This window comes from Stenella coeruleoalba (assembly GCF_951394435.1).
Source record: "Stenella coeruleoalba genome assembly, chromosome: 12".
NCBI lineage: Eukaryota > Metazoa > Chordata > Mammalia > Artiodactyla > Delphinidae > Stenella > Stenella coeruleoalba.
Genome location: NC_137158.1, coordinates 52,322,473 through 52,341,230, shown reverse-complemented (window position 1 = coordinate 52,341,230; position 18,758 = coordinate 52,322,473). Strand labels below are relative to the sequence as shown.

The 18,758-nt window shown below is 38.9% G+C and overlaps 1 protein-coding gene across 1 annotated transcript in view; it reads left to right on the top strand.

The window, feature by feature from the left end:
• The window catches only part of TRDN (triadin), a 372,178-nt gene extending 354,856 nt beyond the window's left edge, over nt 1-17,322 (top strand). Inside the window, exons 37-39 of the mRNA XM_079939170.1 lie at nt 11,971-12,012; nt 13,811-13,849; nt 16,659-17,322. Coding sequence (XP_079795296.1) covers nt 11,971-12,012; nt 13,811-13,849; nt 16,659-16,798 — 221 coding nt within the window. The 3' untranslated portion in view covers nt 16,799-17,322. The remainder of the gene's footprint in view (nt 1-11,970; nt 12,013-13,810; nt 13,850-16,658) is intronic.
• The last annotated feature ends 1,436 nt before the right edge of the window (nt 17,323-18,758 follow it).

The window sequence follows — 18,758 nt, the reverse complement described above, 5'->3', positions numbered from 1 at the left end:
TAGAAGGAGCATTTCACACCTGACAGCTAAAATAGACTAGCTGTCAAGTGTTGCCTTGAACTACTATAGATTCTTAGGATGTCTTGAAAAAACATAAACTCTTAGACTATAATATTCTATCAGGCTATTTACAGATAATCTATCAAAAAATCAGCTGAGAAAATAATTTGGAGCTTTCAATATTTCTGCAGACACAAGATGATGCTGTGAATTAGATAAAGTAAGAAGAGTGAGGAAGAATACAAAAATCCAGGCTAAGTTACTTTTGTGTCTGTGCCTAAGGATCCTAGATGCTTACCTATGAGTACTTCCTGAAACTCTGCACAAATCAGAATAGACTGCCAGTAGAAATAAACATGCAGTAACTGCTGGTACATACACATGCATTATTTAGGTAGTTTTTATTTATTTATCCTGTTTGCTAAGAGAATGCAGAGCAAACTGGGCACTACACAGGAAAGTGTTATCTGTAAAAATAAGAAAAATAAATTTAACAGTCTATGCTATCAATGTGGATTCTTTAAAATTGTCCTTCTCTCCAAATTACAATCTCTTTTAATCTTTTCCCTTTTTTACCCACCACTACCCTCTCATGCTCAGGTGAAGAAGCATTGCTTCTCCCAAGATTTATCACTCCATGTTCCTCCTTGACTCCATCCTTTCTTGCTTCCCCTGCTCCCTCAATCCCACATCTTCAGTTCTCACTCTAAGAGATCCTCTTCCCCCTGCTGACAAATATCTTCAGATGATTCCCTTGTATAAAATGTCTCTTACCATTTCAATTACTGAAGCTCTTGTGCTTTGGTTCTGCTTCCATTTATACCCACACTTCTGAACTAAGTTTCCCACCAATTCTTCAGCACCCCTTCAGTCTTTAATTCCATGAAATCTGAAAATTAACCCTAACAATTTCCAGAAATAGTGCTCTTTTTAATTTTTTTAAATTTTTCTTTCTTTACATGTTCCCATATCTCTTCCTTCTTGCGTCTCCCTCCCTCCCACCCTCCTTAATCCACCCCTCTAGGAGGTCACAAAGCACCAACCTGATCTCCCTGTGCTATGCGGCTGCTTCCCACCAGCCATCCACTTCACGTTTGGTAGTGTATATATGTCCATGCCACTCTCTCACTTTGTCCCAGCTTACCCTTCCCCCTCCCCATATCCTCAAGTCCATTCTCTAATAGGTCTGTGTCTTCATTCCTGTCTTGTCCCTAGGTTCTTCATGACCACTATTTTTTCTTTTTAGATTCGATATATATGAGTTAGCATACGGTACTTGTTTTTCTCTTTCTGACTTACTTCACTCTGTATGACAGACTCTAGTCCATCCACCTCACTACAAATAACTCACTTTTGTTTCTCTTTATGGCTGAGTAATATTCCATTGTACATATGTACCACATCTTCTTTATCCATTCATCTGTTGATGGACACTTAGGTTGCTTCCATGTCCTGGCTATTGTAAATAGAGCTGCAATGAATATTTTGGTACACGACTCTTTTTATTTATTTATTTTGCGGTACACGGGCCTCTCACTGCTGTGGCCTCTCCCATTGCGGAGCACAGGCTCTGGACGCGCAGGCTTAAGCGGCCGTGGCTCACAGGCCCAGCCGCTCTGTGGCATGTGGGATCCTCCTGGACCGGGGCACGAACCCGCATCCCCTGCACTGGCAGGCGGACTTCCAACCACTGCGCCACCAGGGAAGCCCACGATTCTTTTTGAATTATGGTTTTCTCAGGGTATATGCCCAGTAGTGGGATAGCTGGGTCGTATGGTAGTTCTATTTTCAGTTTTTCAAGGAACCTCCATACTGTTCTCCATAGTGGCTGTATCAATTTACATTCCCACCAACAGTGCAAGAGGGTTCCCTTTTCTCCACACCCTCTCCAGCATTTATTGTTCGTAGATTTTTTGATGATGGCCATTCTGACTGGTGTGAGACGATATCTCATTTTGTATTGATTTGCATTTCTCTAATGATTAATGATGTTGAGCATTCTTCCATGTGTTTGTTGGCAATTTGTATATCTTCTTTGGAGAAAGGCCTATTTAGGTGTTCTGCCACTTTTGGATTGGGTTTTTTGTTTTTTTTGACATTGAGCTGCATGAGCTGCTTGTAAATATTGGAGATTAATCCTTTGTCAGTTGCTTCACTTGTAAATATTTTCTCCCATTCTGAGGGTTGTCTTTTCGTCTTGTTTATGGTTTCCTTTGCTGTGCAAAAGCTTTGAAATTTCATTAGGTTGCATTTGTTTATTTTTGTTTTTATTTCCATTTCTCTAGGAGGTGGGTCAAAAAGGATCTTGCTGTGATTTATGTCATAGGGTGTTCTGCCTGTGTTTTCCCCTAAGACTATTAGAGTGTCTGGCCTTACATTTAGGTCTTTAATCCATTGTGAGTTTATTTTTGTGTATGGTTTTAGGGAGTGTTCTAATTTCATTCTTTTACATGTAGCTGTCCTGTTTTCCCAGCACCACTTATTGAAAAGGCTGTCTTTCTCCATTGTATATTCTTGCCTCCTTTATCGAAGATAAGGTGACCATAGGTGCGTGGGTTTATCTCTGGGCTTTCTATCCTGTTCCATTGAGCTATATTTCTGTTTTTGTGCCAGTACAATACTGTCTTGATTACTGTAGCTTTGTAATATAGTCTGAAGTCAGGGAGCCTGATTCTTCCAGCTCCATTTTTCTTTCTCAAGATTGCTTTGGCTATTCGGGGTCTTTTGTGTTTCCATACAAATTGTGAAATTTTTTGTTCTAGTTCTGTGAAAAATTCCAGTGGTAGTTTGGTAGGAATTGCATTGAATCTGTAGATTGCTTTGGGTAGTAGAGTCATTTTCACAATGTTGATTCTTCCAATCCAAGAACATGGTATATCTCTCCATCTATTCGTATCATCTTTACTTTCTTTCATCAGTGTCATAAATTTCTGCATAAACGTCTTTTGTCTTCTGAGGTAGGTTTATTCCTAGATATTTTATTCTTTCTGTTGCAGTGGTAAATGGGAGTGTTTTCTTAATCTCACGTTCAGATATTTCATCATTAGTGTATAGGAATGCAAGAGATTTCTGTGCATTAATTTTCGATTGTGCTACTTGACCAAATTCATTGATTAGCTCTAGTAGTTTTCTGGTAGCATCTTTAGGATTCTCTATGTATAGTATCATGTCATCTGCAAACAGTGACAGCTTTACTTCCTCTTTTCCAATTTGGATTCCTCTTATTTCTTTTTCTTCTCTGATTGCTGTGGCTAAAACTTACAAAACTATGTTGAATAATACTAGTGAGAGTGGGAAACTTTGTCTTGTTCCTGATATTAGTGGAAATGCTTTAAGTTTTTCACCATTGAGGACGATGTTGGCTGTGGCTTTGTCATATATGGCCTTTATTATGTTGAGGAAAGTTCCCTCTATGCCTACTTTCTGGAGGGTTTTTATCATAAATGGGTGTTGAAGTTTGTCGAAAGCTTTCTCTGCATCTTTTGAGATGATCATATGGTTTTTCTCCTTGATTTGTTAATATGGTGTATCACATTGATTGATTTGCATATATTGAAGAATCCTTGCATTCCTGGGATAAATCCCACTTGATCATGGTGTATGATCCTTTTAATGTGCTGCTGGATTCTATTTGCTAGTATTTTGTTGAGGATTTTTGCATCTGTGTCCATCAGTGATATTGGTCTGTAGTTTTCTTTCCTTGTGACATCTTTGTGGTTTTGGTATCAGGGTGATCGTGGCCTCATAGAATGAGTTTAGGAGTGTTCCTACCTTTGCTATATTTTGGAAGAGTTTGAGAAGGATAGGTGTTAGCTTTTCTCTAAATGTTTGATAGAATTTGCCTGTGAAGCCATCTGGTCATGGGCTTTTGTTTGTTGGAAGATTTTAAATCACAGTTTCAATTTCAGTGCTTGTGATTGGTCTGTTCATATTTTCTATTTCTTCTTGGTTCAGTCGCGGAAGTTTGTGCATTTCTAAGAATTTGTCCATTTCTTCCTGGTTGTCCATTTTATTGGCATATAGTTGCTTGTAGTAATCTCTCATGATCCTTTGTATTTCTGCACTGTCAATTGTTACTTCTCGTTTTTCATTTCTAATTCTATTGATTTCAGTCTTCTCTTTGTTTTTCTTGATGAGTCTGGCTAATGGTTTATCAATTTTGTTTATGTTCTCAAAGAACCAGCTTTTAGTTTTATTGATCTTTGCTATAGTTTCTTTCATTTCTTTTTCATTAATTTCTGATCTGTTCTTTATGATTTCTTTCCTTCTGCTAACTTTGGGAGTTTTTTTTTGTTTCTTCTTTCTCTAATTGCTTTAGGTGTAAGTTTAGGTTCTTTATTTGAGATGTTTCTTCTTTCTTAATGTAGGATTGTATTGCTGTAAACTTCCCTCTTAGAACTGCTTTGCTGCATCCCATTGGTTTTGGGTCGTCGTGTTTTCATCCTTTTTTTCTAGATATTTTTTGATTTCGTCTTTGATTTCTTCAGTGATCTCTTGATTATTTAGTAGTGTATGGTTTAGCCTTCATCTGTTTGTATTTTTTTACAGATTTTTTTTCCTGTAATTGATATGTAGTCTCATAGCACTGTGGTCAGAAAAGATACTTGATACGATTTCAATTTTCGTAAATTTACCAAGGGTTGATTTGTGACCCAAGATATGATCTATCCTGGAGAATGTTCCATGAGCACTTGAGAAGAATGTGTATGCTGTTGTTTTTGGATGGAATGTCCTATAAATATCAATTGAGTCCATGTAGTTTAATGTATCATTTAAAGCTTGTGTTTCCTTATTTATTTTCATTTTGGATGATCTGTCCATTGGTGAAAGTGGGGTGTTAAAGTCCCCTACTATGGTTGTGTTACTATCGATTTCCCCTTTTATGGCTGTTCGCATTTGCCTTATGTATTGATGTGCTCCTATGTTGGGTGCATAAATATTTACAATTGTTATATCTTCTTGTTGGATTGATCCCTTGATCATTCTGTAGTGTCCCTCTTTGTCTCTTGTAATACTCTTTGTTTTAAAGTCTATTTTGGCTGATATGAGAATTGCTGCTCCAGCTTTCTTTTGATTTCCATTTGCATGGAATATCTTTTTCCATCCCCTCACTTTCAGTCTGTATGTGTCCGTAGGTGTGAAGTGGGTCTCTTGTAGACAGCATATATATGGGTCTTGTTTTTGTATCCATTCAGCTGGTCTATGTCTTTTGGTTGGAGCATTTAGTCCGTTTACATTTAAGGTAGTTACCGATATGTATGTTGCTATTACCATTTTCTTAATTGTTTTGGGTTTGTTATTGTAGGCCTTTTCCTTCTCTTGTGTTTCCTGCCCAGAGAAGTTCCTTTAGCATTTGTTTTAAAGCTGGTTTGGTGGTGCTAAATTCTCTTAGCTTTTGCTTGTCTGTAAAGGTTTTAATTTCTCCATCAAATCTGAATGAGATCCTTCCTGGGTAGAGTAATTTTGGTTGTAGGTTTTTCTCCTTCATCACTTTAAATATGTCCTGCCACTCCCTTCTGGCTTGCAAGGTTTCTGTTGAAAGATCAGCTGTTAACCTTATGAGGATTCCCTTTTGTGTTATTTGTTGTTTTTCCCTTGCTGCTTTTAATATTTTTTCTTTGTATTTAATTTTTGATAATTTGATTAATATGTGTGTTGTCCTGTTTCTCCTTGGATTTATCCTGTATGGGACTCTCTGTGCTTCCTTGACTTGATTAACTATTTCCTTTCTCATATTAGGGAAGTTTTCAACTATAATCTCTTCAAATATTTTCTCAGTCCCTTTCTTATACTCTGCTTCTTCTGGGACCCCTATCATTAGAATGTTGGTGCATTTAATGTTGTCCCAGAGGTCTCCTAGACTGTCCTCAGTTCTTTTCATTCTTTTTTCTTTATTCTGCTCTGCAGTAGTTATTTCCACTACTTTTTCTTCCAGGTCACTTATCCATTCTTCTGTCTCAGTTATTCTGCTATTGATTCCTTCTTGAGAATTTTTAATTTTATTTATTGTGTTGTTCATCATTGTTTGTTTGCACTTTAGTTCTTCTAGATCCTTGTTAAACGTCTCTTGTGTTTTCTCCATTCTTTTTCCAAGATTTTGTATCATCTTTACTATCGTTACTCTGAATTCTTTTTCAGGTAGACTGCTTATTTCCTCTTCATTTGTTTGGTCTGCCGGGGTTTTACCTTGCTCCTTCATCTGCTGTGTTTTTCTCTGTCTTCTCATTTTGCATAACTTACTGTGTTTGGGGTTTCCTTTTCACAGGCTGCAGGTTTATAGTTCCCATTGTTTTGGTGTCTTCCCCCAGTGGGTAAGGTTGGTTCTGTGGGTTGTGTAGGCTTCCTGGTGGAGGAGACTAGTGCCTGTGTTCTGGTGGATAAGGCTGGATCTTGTCTTTCTTGTGGGCAGCACCACATCAGGTGGTGTGTTTTGGGGTGTTCGTGACCTTATTATGATTTTAGGCAGCCTCTCTGCTAATGGGTGGGGTTATGATCCTGTCTTGCTAGTTGTTTGGCATAGGGTGTCCAGCACTGTAGCTTGCTGGTCATTGAGTGGAGCTGGGTCTTAGCGTTGAGATGGAGATCTCTGGTAGAGCTTTCGCTGTTTGATATTACGTGGAGCTGGGAGGTGTCTGGTGGACCAATGTCGTGAACTAGGCTGTTCCACCTCAGAGGCACAGGCGTGACACCCGGCTGGAGCACCAAGACCCTGTCAGCCACACAGGTCAGAAAAAAGGGAGGAAATAAGAAAGAAAAGAAAAGAAAAGAAAGAAAGGAAGGAAAGAGGGGGGGAGGGAGGGAGGAAGGAGGAAAGAAAGAAAGAAAAATAATAAAGTTATTAAAAAATTGTTAAAAGTTTAAATGTAACAAATAAAAAAGAAAGAAAGAAGAGAGCTACCAAATCAAAAAACAAATCCACCAATGATAACATGTGCTAAAAGCTATACTAAAAAAAAAGCAAAACCAGAAACAGACAGACAGACAGAACGCTAGGACAAATGGTAAAAGAAAAGCTATACAGACAAACTCACACAAAGAAGCATGCACATACGTCTACAGTTGCTCCCAAATTCCACCGCCTCAATTTTGGGATGATTCATTGTCTATTCCGGTATTCCAGAGATGCAGGGTACAGCAAGTTGATTGTGGAGATTTAATCCTCTGCTTCTGAGACTGCTGGAGAGATTTCACTTTCTCTTCTTTGTTCGCACAGCTCCTGGGGTTCAGCTTTGGATTTGGCCCCGCCACTGTGTGTAGGTCGCCTGAGGGTGTCTGTTCCCGCTGAGACAGGAGGGGGTTAAAGGAGCAGCTGCTTCGGGGTCTCTGGCTCACTCAGGCTGGGCAGGGGGAGGGAGGAGTATGGATGCGGGGCGAGCCTGCGTTGGCAGAGGCCGGCGTGACGTTGCACCAGCCTGAGGCGCGCCGTGCGTTCTCCTGGGGAGGTTGTCCCTGGATCACGGGACCCTGGCAGTGGCGGGCTGCACAGGCTCCTGGGAGAGGAGGTGTGGATAGTGACCTGTGCTCGCACACAGGCTTCTTGGTGGCGGCAGCAGCGGCCTTAGCGTCTCATGCCCGTCTCTGGGGTCCGTGCTGATAGCCACGGCTTGCACCGTCCCTGGAGCTCGTTTAGGCGGCACTCTTAATCCCCTCTCCTCGAGCACCCCAAAACAATGGTCTCTTGCCTCTTAGGCAGCTCCAGAGTTTTTCCCGGACTCCCTCCTGGCTAGCTGTGGTGCACTAGCCCCCTTTAGGCTGTGTTCATGCCGCCAGCCCCAGTCCTCTCCCTGCGATCCGACCTCCGAAGCCCGAGCCTCTCCCAGCCCCCGCACTCCCCGGCGGGTGAGCAGACAAGCCTCGGGCTGGTGAGTGCTGGTTGGCACCAATCCTCTGTGCAGGAATCTCTTTGCTTTGCCCTCCGCACCCCTGTTGCTGCGCTCTCCTCTGCGGCTCCGAACCTTCCCCCCTCCGCCACCCGCAGTCTCTGCCCGCGAAGGGGCTTCTAGTGTGTGGAAACCTTTCCTCCTTCACAGCTCCCTCCCACTGGTGCAGGTCCCGTCCCTATTCTTTTGTCTCTGTTTTTTCTTTTTTCTTTTGCCCTAGCCAGGTACGTGGGGAGTTTCTTGCATTTCAGGAAGTCTTCTGCCAGCATTCAATAGGTGTTCTGTAGGAGTTGTTCCACATGTAGATGTATTTCTGATGTGTTCGTGGGGAGGAAGGCGATCTCCACGTCTTACTCCACCGCCATCTTGAAGGTCTCCCCAAACTAATAGCTCTTAAAAACTTGTGTCTATAGCTCCAATTCAGTGAGTATAAAGAGCTGTACAAATGCCAGCCCGTAATACCAACATGTTCAGAAGATCAAAATCGTAGCCACACAGACAAGAACTCCCATTTGTTCAATGACTCTGCTACAGTGGACACATCTGCTTTAGATGGACGGTTGGATTTCCTGATATTTATGGTTCCTTTGGAATCTAAGTTTCTATGTAAGTATAGGATGGAGTCTACAATTTGAAACTCAAGATAATACATTTTTATTCTTCATTATTTGGAATATGATTGCCTACATTACTTACAGTGGCTAGGCAAACAGAACAGATATTATACTTTCCTCTTCATCGTCATTACCATTTCCAAAGGCAACAGGGTAACTCGTGTATTCGTCCACACTTAAGGAAAACAGATTGTTGGAAGAGCAGAGGGCCACGCTTAGAGGAACACTGTTTTATCTCTGCTCTGCACAAGTGCATGGCTCACGTGTAACTTTGACTCTGTCTGAGCATGTTGGCAGATACTTGTTGAGCAATATAATGCATAGGTTCTGGAATCAGAGAGTACTGAGTTTAGAAGGCCATTCTCAAAAGGTAGAATGGCATAGTGGTTAACAACACAGTCTCTGGAACCCAAATGCTTGAGTATGAATCCTGATTTCCCCACTTACTAGCTCTGGGACCTTGACTTTCTATCCTTCAATTATCCCTTCTGTAAAATGGGAATAATAATAGTGCCCTCCTCACAGATTTGCTGAGGAGGTGAAATGTGTTACTATTTGTGCTTAGTACAACTGATGGGACATTATAGGTGCTCTCTTTGTGCCATAAATGTAAATTCTCATTCAAGTGGATCTGACTCAGGCAAGTTGGGATTCATGCTCTAGCCCTGCCACTCACTCAGTTTATGACCTTGGGCAGCACTTAACCCCTCTCTGCTCTATCTATACAGGAGATTTAAAATAAGAGCACCTACCTCAGAGAGGTGTTGTAGGGATTGAATGTGCTATACATGTGAAATTACTTAATAGGACCCAGCATGTGGTAAGTGTTAGGAAATACTATTATTGCTATCATTAAAAGTGATGTTGTCTCAGGACTTCCCTGTTGGCGCAGTGTTTAAGAATCCACCTGCCAATGCAGGGGACATGGGTTCAAGCCTGGGAAGATCCCACATGCCACAGAGCAACTAAGCCTGTGCGCCGCAACTACTGAGCCTGCGCTCTAGAGCCCGCGAGCCACAACTACTGAAGCCCGCACGCCTAGAGCCCATGCTCCGCAACAAGAGAAGCCACCACAATGAGAAGCCCGCGCACCGCAATGAAGACTAGCCCCTGCTCTCCACAACTAGAGAAAGCCCATGCACAGCCATGAAGACCCAACGCAGCCAAAAAAAAAAGAAAGTGATGCCTCAACTCTCCCAGTTTTGTCCATTAACTCAATACACATCAATTCTAAACTTTTCCAGACATCTTGCCTTCTCTGTCTTGCTTCTTTCTAGACACTTGCAATTTCATGACTGGCCAACACCACAACTGAACTCAAAGAAAACGAAACTTTTCATGATCCCCAGCTAATAAGCGCCTCTTAGGTTTCCCTCCTTGCTGGGAATGACACCACTACCTTCCTCCAAGCTCAAATAGTGGATGGTGCTATCCCTTATTGTATTCATCACTTTCACTCACACATGCCCAATTCTATTTAACTCTGCATAGAAAGCCTCATTTACTCTCAGCTCCTTCAGTGACTCCTAGTTGCAGAAATCATGGTTTCTAGGTTGACTATTAAAATGCATTCCCAATTTCTTTCTCTGAATCCATTCTCTTATGTTCTAGCCTTGTTTTTACTAAGTACATCTAAAATATTATTTCTCTCTTGAACAACCTTCATTTGCCGTGACATTAAATAGAGACAACTCAGCCTGATCTGTAAACACCTTGCACATGACGATCTTATCCAACCTTTCCAGATGTGGTTCTCCTACCGTCCTCAGCGTTTACCGTGCTTCTCAACTATCCTCTGTCCTTTGCTGGATCTAGTCTTTCTTCATAGTCTTTCTAACTACCCCTCCGCCAAAAGCAAGTCACTCAAAATTCCCCTGGCACATTTTATACTTCTTTTATAATAATGACTGTATCCATTCAGAGTCAAGTATTTTGTCCAAACCACCACTTGCCCAATCAAGGCACAAGTTACAAGAGTAAACGTATTTAGTGCTTTTCTCCATTTTTTGTATTCTGAGTAGTGACAATCGCATGAAGTATTCCTAGATCAGTAAACTGTTACTGTTAAGTTGCTTACACAGAGATTGCATGTCTACGGCAATTGCCCTAGGCTTACAGTTTACCTTGTGCCTCTGTTCTCCTGGTTAGCCTGAGTGATTGACGTGTGACTCCGTTCTTGCCAGATTTTATCACCTGTAGCTAGTTTACTCTGGTTCAGAATACTGATTTTGCAAAAGAGAGGAAGCTTAGGTTGTTATTCTATCTGTATTTATTTCCCCATGAGTAACAAATAGATCCAGAGAATAGGTGCCTTAGTTTTAAGTGTGCTATTACCTACAAAAGTAAAATCTATATTTCTTGTACAAGTACCTTGTAACATTTTAATTTTGTAAACATCCTTCATAGAAATTAGCAGATTTTGACTACACAATTAAATATAGTTATTACTTGATTCATCTAAGAACTGATATCTTTAAAAAATAAGTATTATTTTACTTAAAAATATCATTTAATCATTCCCTGATTTATAATTGTTGATAGGACAGTTTTAGGTCACTTAATTCAGTATTTAATTGAGTTAAGCCTGTATTTAAATATTTTAAAAACTAATCAGGTTGAAACTTTAATAATTCACCATAAAAAATGCTAGCAATTTTGTTTCTTTTTCCCATTTTGTTCTTTTACATAGTAACATCTCTTCCTGAAGGTCACATTTCTTCCCTATTAGAGAAAATTTGTATACTAACTTATTTTACCCCTTTTGTATTTGTGGACAGCTGGTATGCAAAATCTGAATAAACAATACAAAAATGACCCTCTTTCCAATCATGACAAGTGCTAAAAAATTGATATAAAAATTTAAAGATCATTTAATTATATTGTATTAGAATGATCTCCGACTTAAAATTACTCCCGCATTATTCCACTATGTACCTTTTAAGTAGACTACACAAAAGACCAAGCGATACACCTAATGCACCTGAAGAGTCATCATTTATATATTTGAGTTTTGTTCAGCTTTTAATGCCTTTTCATTGCCTTTACGATTGTCAGAAGTCAGTCAGCTAATAAAATACATGGGCAGAGATTTTCCTCTTGATCTGCCATACGTGTATGAATTTATTTACCTCAAATTCCCGAAATTCCAAAAGTGATTTTGGTTTCGGGAAGCAGTTTTAGGAGTCAGAGGAGGACAAGCATGTTTGCGAGGGTCACTGCAAGCTCTCCTTGCCCTAGCCAGACTTCGCTGGCCTGCTGACCACAGTCCTGGCACAGCATCTATTTCCTCCCCACCCTCTGCCCAAGTCAGAGAAGTTGCCTTATTTGTCACAAAGTTCTTATTCATAGAGACACTTCATGCTGAGTTTATAGATTAAGAGACCCTCTAGCTCTTAAAAACCTTTAAATACAATATTTCCTCTTTGGGAAATCTGAGAAATAGATCATGAATTGATATGTCTTTCTTTACTCTCTAGGAGAAGATTCTGAAGATGTACCAGCTTCAACGAAAGCTAAAGGTAAGATTGTTATCTTCAGTTCACTATGAGTTTTCTCTTAAGTCTGCAATATTTTTTCTGTCTGTTTTATTTAACTATTCTTGATCTGGTTTTCAGCTTTACCTAGGCAATGTTTAGAGGTAGACTTATTTGTAAACAAACAGTTTTTGTACGTTATTTGGAAAACATATATATATATATATATATATATATATATACATATACATATATTGAAGCCTAAGTGGACACTGATATATTTACAAGTAATTATTGAATAATTAGTTGGCCAATCTGCTTACAATAGCAACATTTCAAAATTATCGTTTCACCAAGGATTGGGGAGATGTTATTTGACAGCAGGAGGTTCACATAAATGTTCAAATATGAGATTGATGTGTTTATTAAGAAAAACTAAGATAACTTGCCTATGCTGGCAACAATAGCATAGAGGAAAGATGGAAGCAAGGAAGGAAGGAAGGAAGGAAGGAAAGGAGGGAGGAAGACAGATCTCAAACCTCAGAAAAATTTGCTACAACCAGATACATGACCTTAGACGAGTATTTCCAGGACTAAATTTCCTCATCTGTATTGTAAGGTTTTCAACTAATTTAATTTAATGCATTTTTTTCCTGAAGGGTTTCCTGGCTTCCTAGTTTGGCTTGTTATATGATAGATATTTGCTGTTCTACTTCAAGACTTGCCTGTGGACAATAAGAGTTTGCCTAAGAGGTGTTCTTGTCATCAAAATATAAGTGTTGTGGCAGTGTCTGGAATTAATTGACAGTGTGGAAAATAGCACTTTGAGAAAAGACACAAGAGAATAGTTTTCTGATTCTTATGAAATGATTTACACTCATCTTAAGATATTTTTGAATACTAAAATTTTTAGATTTTTTAAAAATTGAATTATTAAGAACTATAACTTTTAATATATTTTTTAAATTTCTAGACCATAGCTTCTCAAACAATTTTATACACAAATCATTTGGAAATCTTGTTAAAATGAAATAAGTTGAGGTTGAGGACCAAGAACTGTGTTTATATCAGTTTCCCAAGTGATGCTGAAACTGCTGGCACATGGATCACACTTTGAGAAGGAAGTTTTTTGAACTCATTTAGAATTTGATGAAATCTAAAACCTGCTTTAGATGAAACACACACACACACTCATATCTTAACATTTCATAGTTTTACAGGAAACTCGCAAAAGTTCATCTGTGGACACCAGTTAAGAACTTCTAACCTGGGAAAGGGGGTTCAAATGGATAGTGTCAAATTATCCTTTGTTAGATATACACATGGTGCATGTCACTCAAGCAAAAGAGTCCTTGAATCACGTGAGAGAAGGAAAGGATACAGAATACTAGCCTGCTGCTATTCTTTCAGGACAAGGATGATCATTAAAACTTATGTCTCTCACAAATTTAAAATTATTTTGACTAAAATGTTTGTTTCATAGCCAGATTCCATCCTTACCATATTATAACTCTGAGCATCAGAAACCTCTTCTGAGAAAGGAATGGGTGTCAGCTAGCCCTCCATTAACATCAGGACCAGTTTCTATCTGAACAATCGCCTGTAACATTTCCCATTCTTTTCTTTCATTGCCTCCTCTTCTACTCCTGGATCTTACCTACTAAATTTTGTAGTTAAAGGCTGAACAGAATCTGAATAAGAACCTAGAGTATATTCTAAGGAGGGCAAGTGGCTCCTGTTTCTTTCATACTGTGCATTTTTTGGCATTTTTCAGTTCCCTACATATTTGTATAATAGCTGTGAATGTACAAGTTATTTACTTTCATATTTTTGTATCTACTAGAAGAAGCTGAAGATGTGTCTTCCACAAAGAAGCAAAAAAGTAAGTTTTTTTAAAAAGATTAAAACTACTGAGGCATTCTGTAGATGGTATATATAAATTGAAACTTTAGACTCCCTTAAGAAGAAAAAGAAGAAGATTTTTAGCACAGACATGAAGAATAACATTACAGTAGGTCTCTTACATTTCAAAGAGAAGTTCTGCATTTTTTGCATCAGGCAAGTGGCACATATTTGGAGGAATTACAAAGCAATGATGGAAGTGGCACTTATTGCAAACCGTTCTACACAGCTCTGACCCTGAGCACTCCAACCGAATCTGTGCTTAAATGCGTGCTACTGTCTGCTTTGTAAAAAGAGAGCTGAAGTGATATGCTGAAATTTTTTATATCAAAAAGAAGAAAATGTAGAAATAGGTCTCAGCAATTCAATTGCTTAGAGACTCATTCTAAGAATGAAAGTTCTTTTGGATTGTTCTCGATATATGGCAGGCTCTTAATGTTCAATCTTTGGGATCGTTGATTTTAGAATGCAATCAGTATTCATATGCAGTTACAAAATTCAATGTCCAAGATTCTCATTATTTCAGTACTTTTAAATTAGATATTTTTCTTCAGATGGTAAAGCAATACATCTTGAATTCACATATGCATAAGAATCATTGCTGGACAGACTAAAGGAAGCAATTTTTAAAATAGGTGTAACCTAAGTTTGCTTCACATAATGCTTTTAAAGTAAAGAATAGACATTTATCTGAGGAAATGATGTCAATCATGTTCTCTGGGTTTTACAATGTTTCTTAGATGTATTTCTGAAGGAAATTAGAAAAATGTCCTCTATAATAGAAAATGCCTCCTGTTCTGTATTAATACTTGAATTATTGAACAAATATTAAGTGCCTACTATGTTCTAAGCACCATTTAGATGCTGAGGCTTCTGCAACAGATAAGAGGGATACTCATTATAACCCTTCATATAATCAGGTTGTGTGGAATATAAAGAAATAAGCAGTTTTAATACTTTCAGATATGGTTGCAAAATCCATAAAGTCAATCTGGGCATGTTTCTGATTTATATAGCAATGCTTTCCCAATTGTTAACCTACTCATAACAAATTGTGGCTTTATCACATAACACTCAAAATCTCTTATTTCATAAATAAATATTAAAACATAATGAAATAGGTGGATTATATTAATGTCAGTTTCATGGTTGTGATATTATAGTATAATTTTGAAAAGATGTTAACCATTGGGGAAAACTAGGTGAAGGATACGTGGGCTCTCTCTGCATTATTTCTTACAACTGTATGCGACTCTACAATGATCTCAAAGTAAAAGGTTTAATTAAAAAGAAGTAAATAAATAAAATAATTCCATTATTTTAGTAAAAAAAGCACCAAGGTATCAAGTACTTTAAGTTCATTTTGGGATTTACTTGTAGCAAAACAATATTTTCTATTTTCATCTTACCATGAAGCAATTCTATAGTTTGATATTCATGAGCCTTTTATATAAGATCTAGAATAGGCAGCTATGATGGTATTTTCACTAATAACTATTTGACATCAATAAAATAAATGTCAGAACAGTGCCTACGGATCAGAAGGTTCAGCTGGAAAGTAGCCTGTTGTTGATGGACTCTTCGCCTTTTGGTACTGGTGCTGCCGTTTTCTGCCATCCTTCTGTGTAACCGTCCAACACCCAGGGGTGAGGGGGGTTGTGTTCCTGCCTCTGTCTGAGGCTAGAACAAAATAGAAAACAATTCTGGATGAGATAGAGTGGAAAGGAGAAGGACTAAACTCAAGATTTCTCCAAACTTTTCATCACTAAAAACCCAATGATTAAAGTCAGCTGACATCATGGATGATGAAATCAGAATAATCCCTTGTTGCTTTCCTTGGCTTCTTTCTACACACACTTTGCTTTATTCTACTTCGTAAACCCTTAGGCTCACATGGATTTGGCCAGCACGCCCCTCACCCCCATATCCCACATACCGCTAGCTGCAATTGTCATTCTCTTTCCTGGCCATGTGCAAGAAGTCTGTGGTTGGTTGACAGAATGCAAATGGATACGATGGACCACACTGAAGAGTCAGTAGGGGTCCATCATGGTGAGGAGGGGCTAAACTCACCATCTCTTAACAAAACTGCTACCTGGAAGCCTCGGCTCACTGGGCCCAGAGCTCATGCCGTATCCAATGCGCACACTGCCTCGCTGGGCTTTAACTCCTTTCCTGTGTTGTTTTCTACTCTGACAACAGAGCTGCTATCTGGAGGCACTGCCCTAGAGAGTAACTGTGCCATCTCAGGAGAGTGCTTGCCTCCAGAGTAAGGGCAAGTGGAAAACCTCAAGACTTTACAAATCACAAGACTCTCTGTGGTGTTATTAACACACGCACGCGCACGCACACACACACACACACACACACACACACACACACACACACGCGAGTTGGTTACTTTGCATATTGATAAGCTCATGTTTTGAAACCTGTTACTACATACCAGTTTTTCCAAATACTGTGCACATCTAGATTCCTATAAACTAAACACTTTGACTTTCTATGCCAGGCTTTTCTTATTATCATTTTAATAATGGCTTATTATGTGCCAGGAAGGATTTCAAGTGGTTCACATATATGAACTTATTTAATTTCCACAATATTTCTGTGAGGTTTTTTGTTGTTGTCTTGATTTTACATGTGAGGAACTTGCTGGTTGTTGCCAAGGCTATCTGGCTGGAGAACCCATGTCCATATATATTGTATTAGACTGCTTCACAGTGTTTTACCTCTGTTCCTAATCACATTCTGCTTGTTTTAATAAATCATCATCCTCTATTCTTTAGGCCCCATCAGCTTCTTCCAATGTGTCTACTTGGATGGATACAATGGCTATGGATTTCAGTTTCCTGTCACTCCTGCACACCGCCCTGGAGAGAGCTCTGGCCAACCAAGTACTCCAGAACAGAAGCAACAAGGACGATAAGACACATATACACAGCCCTTACAAGTGCTTTAAGACTTTGAAAATAGGATCTTCTGTTTGTCCAGAGTGGCACGTGCAATTGAAATCATATAGTCCAGGGAATTTCTCTGAAAATATTTTACCCTCCTGCCTGGTGTAGAAAGAAAGAGTGAGCAAAGGGATCGAATGATAAGTAGACGAGTTGGAGGGTCTGGCGCTCAAGAATCTGTCATTTGTTTGTTGCTGGGTGTGGGTACTTATATTTTTCTATTTCCATTCGCTGTAGGGTTGTTCACAAATTAGGTTACATTTTACTTAATAATGGTCTTTTAAACATAATTGACACAATGACAAAATGAAATTTCTGGCTTCAGTTAGATATTTACTTTGAAGTGAAAACACGGACTATGCTTCAAGTTTAAAGGGTGTAGGAGCTCATACAAAGGCTGCTCTTTTGCATCATGTAGGTGTCTAAACTCAATTTACCCAGTAAGCTGATGTTTAATAGTTTGTTTTAACATCTTTATTGGATTACAATTGCTTTACAATGGTGTGTTAGTTTCTGCTGTATAACAAAATGAATCAGCTATACATATATCCCCATATCCCCTCCCTCTTGAGCCTCCCTCCCACCCTCCCTATCCCCCCCCTCTAGGTGGACACAAAGCACTGAGCTGATCTCCCTGTGCTATGCAACTGCTTCTCACTAGTTATCAGTTTTACTTTTGGTAGTGTATATATGTCCATGCCACTCTCTCACTTCATCCCAGCTTACCCTGCCCCCTCCCCGTGTCCTCAAGTCCATTCTCTACGTCTGCGTCTTTATTCCTGTCCTGCCCCTAGGTTCTTCAGAACCATTTTTTTTTTAGATGTTTAATAGTTTGATTTGATTTCTGTCTATCTCTATTTTAGTTGTGACTATGCTCTAAAAATGAGTAACAGTTGCACCAAAGAATGCTTTAAGTTCCTTATGATGCTCTTTTAGAGCTCAAAATATCTCTGACCTTTAGACATGATAAGATGGAGTAGAAATGTTTGATGAATCTTATCTCTAAGATTTGTCTTGAATTACTATTAGGACATTCACTCCAGTGGAAATACACCATCCAGTTAGGCAAGTCTGGTGAATCATTTGTTTAAGTATAAGCAAATGAGATGTAGAATTGTCAGATTTCTGCAGACTGTGCCCTAATGAAAATGTCACCTGGGTGAAATTTTAGATCAATCACTAAATTGGGGTGACAGATACAAGAGTATTTTCATTTCACTTTAATAGGATCATTCTATGGAGTTAAACAGGTTTTATTTCTCAAAAGAGAAAATATGAATGTCATTAGAGGTGAAGGAATACGTTTTAACCATAAGTGCTTCACGAGATGTCTTACTTATTTTTTAGGTAATTGGTTACCAGTGTCAGTGAAATGAATGACAATCTTTAACTTATTTTGATGATGCATCATTGGGAATAACTACTATAGTTTTGCCATCCTTTTGTCTCCCAGTGATATCAACACTTGTGTTTTTTACCACATTTTTCTATCAACTCTAAAAGTCATGCCAGGGAATTCCCTGGTGGTCCAGCGGTTACGACTCTGTACTTCCACTGCAGGGGGGAAGGGTTCCATCCCTGGTCGGGGAACTATGATCCCTCATGCTGTGTGGCGTGGCCAAAATAATTAAATAAATAAAAGTAGAAGTCATGCCACTGTGACCTTTATCATGTTTACAGTTGCAATTCAACTTATGACACATTAACTCAGGAAATAAATTGAGTTATTCTTTCTGGCTTTATAATTATCTTCAGCGAAGTCTGAAGTAGACAGAGCCGACACTAGCCAAGTCATTTATTTTCAAGGACTGCAACTAAGTTTTTTAGCTCCAAGATGTAGAACTCTGTTTTACTAGACTATCATTAGGGTAGGACATTAGTAACATGTTAATTATTAATTAACATGTTAATTATTAATAATGAATTTTGTGA